Raw genomic sequence first — 8,756 nt, forward strand, 5'->3', positions numbered from 1 at the left:
TATGATTATATATAAACAACCTAATAGTTCAATATAGCAGCAGATGTTTAATGCCATATTAAGGCCTCATGGGTTTGCTTGAGGTTATTTCTGAATAATAACCTAAATAAAAACTTTGTGTCTGTAGATATGTGGATTCTCATCTATGGGTGTGTTCTTTTTTTATAATAATAATAATAATACTCATTGTCAAGCTGTGAAGAAAATGTAGCTGCAGATTCAACTTTACATTTCTTACATATAGTCATTTATTTAAAAAGGTTGTAGTTTTGTTCCACATAGTCACATGTTTAATATGTGGTTGCCAGAAACACCTACTCACACTTGCAGTGCAAAAGAGGTCTGAATATGCAATGGTCTTCTGCTTACTTTTCCGATGAATTAACACTGTGGTCGTGAAACATTTCAGAGGCAGTGTTACACCTATGACTATAAAAAAAAAAATGCGTCTGCACTTTCACTCACATGTACACACAGGATGTATATCTGTCCCACTGTGACCTGTTTCTCTAAGATTACTAAATATGGTGCTAATGTGGTCGATAGTCGTTTCTGATGACCATCTTTAGAAAAACAAGAAAACCACAAACTGTTTTCACACAAGCAGCACTTCATCAAAACAAAAACTTTTAGATTTGTGGCAAGTTCACATTCTGTGATCTTATGCATTATGTGTAGTCCATGATTTATCTCAAACATTAGAGGTATAAAATATATAACATTGAAAGAGAATATAGGTAGTATTTTTACTGTCAGTTTTCATTTCAAAGTACAAAAAATAACAAAACGATTTAGACTTGAACTTTAGAGTTGATTCCACTTAGGTTCAAATACATAAGATTTTGCCATCATTGAATAGCTACACATATATGTATCGCGAACCTTTGATATAATCTATTACGACATAAAAAGGCTCATTGAACTACTTTTTGTAAGTTAAATTGGGAATTCTGTAATTGTCTCTGTTTCATTGAAAATCTGGAGACTGACATGTCTAAAATGTGATATGAAACACTGACGCCTTCACAAACTAATCTTGCTGCCTTTACATTTGACTATGGCCAGGAGCAGAGCAATATTGCTCCACAAAACCACATTTTTTGCATGCTTTGACTGCCTTTTATTACAGACAATAGTGACAGTCATTGATCATCACCCCATATCTTTAGTAACACTTTTGCTTCAATTTGGGAGTGGAGTGAGAGATACCAGATTGATTTCAACCAATCACAGTCTTGGTTTGAAAGTGTCCAATCACATCCCATGCAAGTCTTCTAAAAAGCATTTTACACATTCATTGCTTCAAACATGATCATTTGGGCCATTTTGATCTTTTGGGCTCGTAAGTAGAATTTTTTCTCTCTTTCCACTGTTATAAATATGTATTTATTTATTTGGTCAATTCCAAGCATGCATACACATTTAGTGTTAAAAATGAAATCTCTTTTCTGTTTCAGCTGGAGGTCAACCTGATAACAGTGGTGAAATTGTCTCATTGCAAACATTCCAGCTGGGAGATGATGTTACAGTCAAATGTTTCTTGACAAAAAAAAGTTTTGACAACACAATGGTTTGGTATAAACAGAGCACTGATCAGATTCCTCGTCTTATTGCATTAACACACAATTATTGGAAAGATATCCAAATTGAGAATGAATTTAAAGACGGGAGATTCGATATTTCAGCAAGTGAAGATTCTTTTCACCTCAACATCAAAGCTACAACCAAGGAGGACATCGGAAAATACTACTGTGGGACAGTTTTCTTGAATAAAATAGAATTTATTTCTGGAGCACATCTGATTCTAAAAGGTAAAATATATTCAACATGCTATTGTCTTATACATTTCTTTTTGGAGAAGACAATTTGAACTAATTTCTCTTGTTTGTAAGTAATTTAAAACCAACAGTCTAATACCTGACATATTTATTTGCTGCTTCTAAGGAAATGAGACCAAACACTTTAATGTGGGATGTGAGGAGAGAGAAGTTGAGAATAGAACCACTTTCAAAAATACTGGTAATTTTTTCATTTTAGTGCTATGACTTAACTACCTGATACCTGAGTCCTTTGCTACCTGATTTTTTTAACTGTCACCTCCACAACAGTGATTCCAAAAAGTATTTGTACCCTTAAGACACACTTAACATTGTATGAATTATATTGCATTTTACAAATTATACAACCAAGGAGCTTCAGCAAACATAACTGCACTTTTAAGCTATTTTTCCAGTTACTTTTAACCAACAGGTCTCAAAGTGTGTTTATCGAATGTATTAAGTCAGTTCTACTAAACAGGTGCAATCACATACCTATTGTTTTATCATTTAAAATGTAAATTTTTTTTGAGAAATGTTTTGCTTGAAAAGGGTGCTTGCACTGTTTCTTAAAATTAATGACACATGGTTTGATATTTTGTCAACAAATGCAATGACATTCAAACACTAAAAATATATGGCTTATATGTCCACATGTTCTTGACCACTATACTGTTGCAAGTCATGGAAAAGTATCTGCAGAGAACACAGATGTTCACAAATCTTTACTATTAGCAGCACGTTGTTGCTTTATTAATTTTTTTTCTCTATTTCAGATAACAATAATCCAAAAGTATGGGATCCTCTGTTACTTTGCTTGATATCCTGCAATGTTGTGTTTGTGATGGTAATAATCATACTTTTGGTTGATTATTATAAAAACTGGAGAAAAAGGCAAAAAGGTAAAATTCCACCCACAGTTTCCATTAGTTAAGCAGAGAATAATTGGATAGGATAGTGGTCTAAAGTTGTACACACTAATATCATAATATTATGTGCAAAACAATTTAAATATTCAATCACAAATATGTATATCAAAGTTTAACAATAATTTTCTGCACATTTTGAAGGATCTAAAAATGTAGCATCTCCGTCATATGAGGTAATTTCAATTTAAATCAGTTTCCTAATATATTCTTATATTAACTTCTAATGGCTCTCAAGCAGAAAGAAAAAAGAATCTATGCATTTTTTTTTTTTTACAGATTGGAGATTCAGATGTGAATTACGCGGCTGTGAATTTTGCCTCTGTCCCTCCGGCCAGAAGATCAAACAACAGACATCTAACTGAATACAGTGACGTGATCTACAAGCCAAGAAATCCCATGCTTTAACAGAGTTTCTTCACAAAATGATTTTGACTTGAAAAAGTAGATATTGAACTATATTGCTAAGAGCATCAATTACTGCAAATATAATACATCTTATACTCCAAAAAAACATTTATTTTTTTAGTTCTGTGGCTTGGTATTTAGAAATACTTTGTGTCTGTTAATGCTGATCAATTACATGAAAGATAATAAAAAGTTATAAACAACAGTAGAATCTGTTTAAACAACATAGTGGAAATATTTAGTTGAGGACAAAAATGATATTTATGAAATATACTATAACAGTGACTACTGCACTTGTGATTTTAACAACTGCATGACAAAAATAAAACAATGCATTTTCAAACTGCCTTAGTCACCTAATTATTAATTACTATCCTATTCAGGTTTGTCTAGTTCCTCATAGCTGGAAACACTTCCATAGTCTGATAAATGATGCCTCTGAAGCCAGCTTTCCACCTTAGCCGAATACATCTGTATATCATCTTCATCGACACGTGAGGACATCTCTGCTGTAAGGAAATAAAAACAAAGCTTTAGTTGTATAGCTTATATAGTTGACATATATATGTTCTTCTTTGCTGCAGCAAGGCATTTTCCAGCTTCATTTCATCAATCTTCTCCAGTAACTGATTTGGTTGGGTGTGATAATCTTTCATGCTCTCAAAAACATGATATCTGAACGAGTCTCACAAGTGCATACCTGTCACGTTTATGTTCTGTGTTTCTGTTCTCCCTGCCTTGACCTAGTTTTCCTGTGTTGCTTGATTAGTTCATTAGTTTCCATGTTCGTTAATCATCCTATTAGTCCATCGTTTGATTTAGTATTTATAGCCCTGCCTTTCCTCATTTTCTTTGTCCTGTCTTCGTCGTGTAAAGAGGTTGTTTTCGCCTATGTTCCCATGAAGATTTATTAAAGACTCTGTTCGTTTGACTATCTGCCTCCTTTGTACTCCTTCGTACTCCTTCGAGCTCCTTTCCCCTGGCAACACGTGACAGAAAACAGGACCAATGAAAAGGATGGACTGGGCTGAGGACGTTCTTCTAAACATCCAGCAGGATGGAAGGCATTTGGAGCAATATGTGGAGGAGTTCCTGAGTGTCTTCCATCTGGTGAGCTGGAGTGATCATATGCTTCCGGATGGGACTGGACGATGATCATTTTTTCAGATTCTTGTCTCCACATGATTGTTATAGCAGACTAGTTGACCCGTAGCAGACTTTATTAATTTTGTTCTAGATTTAAATTGCTCTAATTTCTTTGAAGTAAATTGATAACTGTTCAGTCCCTATCTGGAGGCATGTTGGCACTCCAGTTCACCATAAACCAGCACCCTCCACATACCGCTCCAATGAGCCCTCTCCCTCCGTTCCACCCCTGCTTTCCCGAGCCCATCCAAGATCCATTGCAGCCCTCAGCCCAGAAAAAGAGGCACCAGCACTCCCTCTAGAGTCTACTCCAGCGTGCCTCTCAGCGCTCCTGGATATGGCGCTACCCCCAGAGTTCTCGGCTCCTATCCTCTTGCCTGAGTCCGCTCCAGAAAACTCTTCTTTGTCTCCTGAGTCTCCTTCGCCTCCGCTGGTCCCATCCAGTCCTCCTTCGTCTCCTGAGCCCCCTGTGCTAGCCAACCCCGCTCCTCCAGAGCACCCCCAAAATTCCTAATTTTCCCCAAGAAAATGTGAGTTGGGGTATGTGGCCGTGGTGGCCGAGCCGGCTAAGGTCACGGAGGATCCGCCATGGCCTCCTGAGTCCCCTGATCCGCCATGGCCTCCTAGTCTGCCTGCTCTGCCATGGCGCCCCAAACTCCCTGATCCGCCCTGGAGGCCTTCCTTGTCTCCGCCCTGTTCCTGCCCTGCACCAGCCTCCAGGGCACCCGCCCCCCCCTCCCCGTTGGAACTGTTATGGCACGGGACGCGCCTTCCGGCGATATGTCACGTTTATGTTCTGTGTTTCTATTCTCCCTGACTTGACCTAGTTTTCCTGTGTTGCTTGATTAGTTCATTAGTTTCCACTGGTGTTCGTTAATAATCCTATTAGTCCATTGTTTGATTTAGTATTTATAGCTCTGCTTTTCCTCAGTTTCTTTGTCCTGTCTCCATCGTGTAAAGAGATTTTCTCCTACGTTCCCATGAAGATTTATTAAAGACTCTGTTCGTTTGACTATCTGCCTCCTTTGTACGCCTTCGAGCTCCTTTCCCCTGGCAACCCGTGACAATACCCTTCACTTTCAATGTGGTACCCAATTTATTTTTTCCCCCAATGTTCCTCCCCATGTGAAGAATACCATGGTTTGCTTCCAGACCTCATCTCCAAGTGGTCTTACGTTTTCTCTTATATGACTTCCATCTGCTCTTCTAAAAATCTGTGTCTGCTGCTGGTATAACCAAAAAGACTGCGTTCAGTTCATGTGGAAGGAATTTTTACCAACTTGCGTTTACCACGGTGACCGGTCTTCATTCACTTCGCCACATGTTCTGACACACTTCACAGTCTTGTCAAATGAAATTTCAGCACCCAAGGTGACACTTCCAGCAAATGTCTTGCCTGATAGGACCCAGCCCAGCAGGACAATATTCAGAGGTGTGGAACTGCACTTTGCATCTGTTAAAAATATATTGGTATAACTTGTATAAATAATATTATTCTATTTTTCATAAAACATTGAAAGCTGCCGCAAAGATATCTTTCTGAATATATTGCCATCAACTAGAAGGGAACTTCTAGAAATAAAAACAGTCCAAATCTCTTGCATTTCTGAAAAAAACAGTCATTAACTTCACATGCCTCCTTTAAAATTTTTATTATATATTTCTACACGTCTACATGTTAATTAAAGCTGGTTGCAATGAGAATAAAAAGCTTTTAATACAAAATAAGTTATGGTTATATTGAATAAAAAAATAAGAACTTGACCACAATAAAACTGGAGACTGACCTGCATTTTAATTTTCGTCCGGTTTTCCTCTCTTCTCCAAAACCATCAGTTCCCTAGCAGTTGCTTTCTCCTCCACATTTTTCAGTTTAATTTCCAAATCCGTCAGTTTTGTTGCATCAACATCAAAATAGTGGCCATTGTTTTCAGCAACAAGCTTATATCTGACTAAAGAGTTTCTTCACATGAGGACCTTCTGTAAGGTCACTGTCAAAGCCAACATATCTGTTTACACATTTGAGTCTATGTCAGATTACACAACATATAGAATAAAGGTTATACGTGTAAATCATTATTATTATTGATTTTTTTTTGTAATTCTTCTGATACATAGTCATGTTTATGTTTTACATTGTATAAAACACTGTCTTTGTTGACCTGTTTAAGCCTGGAATGAGACTGTCCATACATGCCAAACAGACATTCAAATATATATTTTTAGGACATTCATGCTAGATGTAGTAAACAGCTTTATTTAAAAAGGCACACCTTCATTACTTACTGCACTGCTATGATTGACTGAATTCAACAATACAAAACTTCTATAATAGTTTACTTACTTTACTTTCCACATACAAAATAAAGATAAAATATGTCAAATCAGTTATTTTAAACACATTGTAAATGTACAGTAACAAAGCCATTCTTCTGACAAACATTCATGTTACAGTTTTACAATACTAGCCATTTGTCGTGTTTGCTGTGTTCATGGTGTGAATGTCAGATTGGTGTCTCTTGGCAGTCCCAGTTATCTCAGCTTTCGCTGCAACTGAAGACAAACAGAACCATCAACTGTTTGTGCTTATAGTCACCATAAACATGTTTTCATGTGTCATTCAAACATTTACATTACTAACACAGACCAACAGATATTATAAAAGGTAAAGAGCATATGAAATAACATGATTACCCTTGCTGCATCACTGACCTGCTGTAAAATGGTGCTGACATTAAGGTTTAGTGCTGACTGTATGTTTATTCTCAGTACTTGAATTATCTTTGCTACTGGGATTTAAATAAACAAATCAGTAATTTGCAACAGTAAACACTGTATTGTCTTTATCCTAGGATCCTGCATTGTTTGATTTAGTATTTATAGCCCTGCTTTTCCTCAGTTTCTTTGTCCTGTCTCCATCGTGTAAAGAGATTTTCTCCTACGTTCCCATGAAGATTTATTAAAGGCTCTGTTCGTTTGACTATCTGCCTCCTTTGTACGCCTTCGAGCTCCTTTCCCCTGGCAACCCGTGACCATACCCTTCACTTTCAATGTGGTACCCAATTTATTTTTTCCCCCAATGTTCCTCCCCATGTGAAGAATACCATGGTTTGCTTCCAATCGATGATGTAATAACAATGAGAAGAACACCATGGAAGACTTGCAAATCTTTGAAAAATATTGTTCATTAGTGATACAGTAAAACTTCTCAGTTTTGTTCTAGTCATTGTAAGGAATGTAAGGAACTGTTGTTTAATATTCTTTTTTAAACTTAAATGTAAAACACATTTTTGTTCTTACCTTCTGTAACGGGACGAACGAGATGTGAAATGTGCGGATCCATATGCAAGACTGGTCATATAACAGGCATGGGTCAAACAATGGCAAACAGGTACAACACAGGCAAGACAAAGAGTAATTCTGGGACAAGCGTGGGTCTTCGATAGGCAAACAGAATCCAGAAGGCTTGATAAAAGGGGTAATCCGTAATACACAGGCAATAGTCCAGGCAAGGTGCAAACACAGTCCGAAATGGCAGGCAAAGGGTTAATCCAAGATACACAGGCAGAAGATCAGGAAACAGACAACAAGGCAATGACTAGACTTAGACTAGGACTAGAACTAGAAACAGAAACTTGGAATGGCTCCGCAATGTAGCTATCGCTAGAAGAGTTATATACACTAAACAATACTCTGCAGTGAGAGAGAGGAAGTCCATGGTTTATAAAGCGTGTCTCATTGGATGCAGCTGTGTGTGTGTAATCAGTGCAGTGGATGATGGGAAATGCAGTCCAGGGTGATGTTAACAGTCTGTGTGGTGTGAGAGTCAATGTAATGGGAGAGCGACCTCTGGTGGCAATCGGCCGGAAGGCCACGGACCCGATTCGTGACACCTACTAACAGTGCTGTGAGAAGCATCCTGTGTGCAAACTCCATTGTTTATTAGACAGATGTGATGGATTGTGAATAATATATTTAATTTAAAAACACAAAACAACAAACATCAATTCTTATTAAAATATTATTATTGTTATTATTATTATTATTATTATTTATTTATTAATGACAATAATGAAAACACATATGCGGAGCAATAGCAATAATTTACTTGAAATATGCCGTTGTTTTTGCCAGTGTGAAGCTTTAAAAGCCACATTGTTAGACTTGTAAATGTTTCTTTTCTTATTTTTTTCCCTAGAACAAACCACAGTCCTTGACTTTAGGATCCTCCATTTCTAAGCTAACTTTAACCCTATCAAACCAGAATATACCAACCCCACCAGTTCAGAGTGTAACAGTACACTGCCTTTTGAGTTATCAAATGACCACCCTATAGCCATAAATGCCATAGCAGCTCAGGATAAAATGGAAATCCAAGAAAAAGTGAGTATTTGGTGATCGCCACATGGCAGCCACTGTAACGTCTCGGTTACGTATGTAACCCTCGTTCCCTGAAGGA

The 8,756-nt window shown here is 37.2% G+C and overlaps 1 protein-coding gene across 1 annotated transcript; it reads left to right on the top strand.

Annotated features, from left to right (window-relative positions):
* Positions 1-1,308: 1,308 nt before the first annotated feature.
* Positions 1,309-3,151, top strand: LOC107574674 (uncharacterized). Its single transcript, XM_016261112.1, has 5 exons — positions 1,309-1,342; positions 1,458-1,811; positions 2,594-2,719; positions 2,888-2,919; positions 3,023-3,151. Exons 1-5 carry the CDS (start codon positions 1,309-1,311, stop codon positions 3,149-3,151), a joined length of 675 nt encoding a protein of 224 aa, XP_016116598.1.
* The last annotated feature ends 5,605 nt before the right edge of the window (positions 3,152-8,756 follow it).

This window comes from Sinocyclocheilus grahami, unplaced genomic scaffold (genome assembly GCF_001515645.1).
Source record: "Sinocyclocheilus grahami isolate Dianchi unplaced genomic scaffold, SAMN03320097.WGS_v1.1 scaffold2305.1, whole genome shotgun sequence".
NCBI lineage: Eukaryota > Metazoa > Chordata > Actinopteri > Cypriniformes > Cyprinidae > Sinocyclocheilus > Sinocyclocheilus grahami.

Excerpts from the sequence above, each read along its gene's own strand:
- LOC107574674 (XM_016261112.1), top strand. The coding sequence starts at position 1,309 with ATGATCATTTGGGCCATTTTGATCTTTTGGGCTC. Across the intron at positions 2,720-2,887 it reads CTGGAGAAAAAGGCAAAAAG|GATCTAAAAATGTAGCATCT; the intron begins GTAAAATTCCAC and ends CACATTTTGAAG. Across the intron at positions 2,920-3,022 it reads TAGCATCTCCGTCATATGAG|ATTGGAGATTCAGATGTGAA; the intron begins GTAATTTCAATT and ends TTTTTTTTACAG.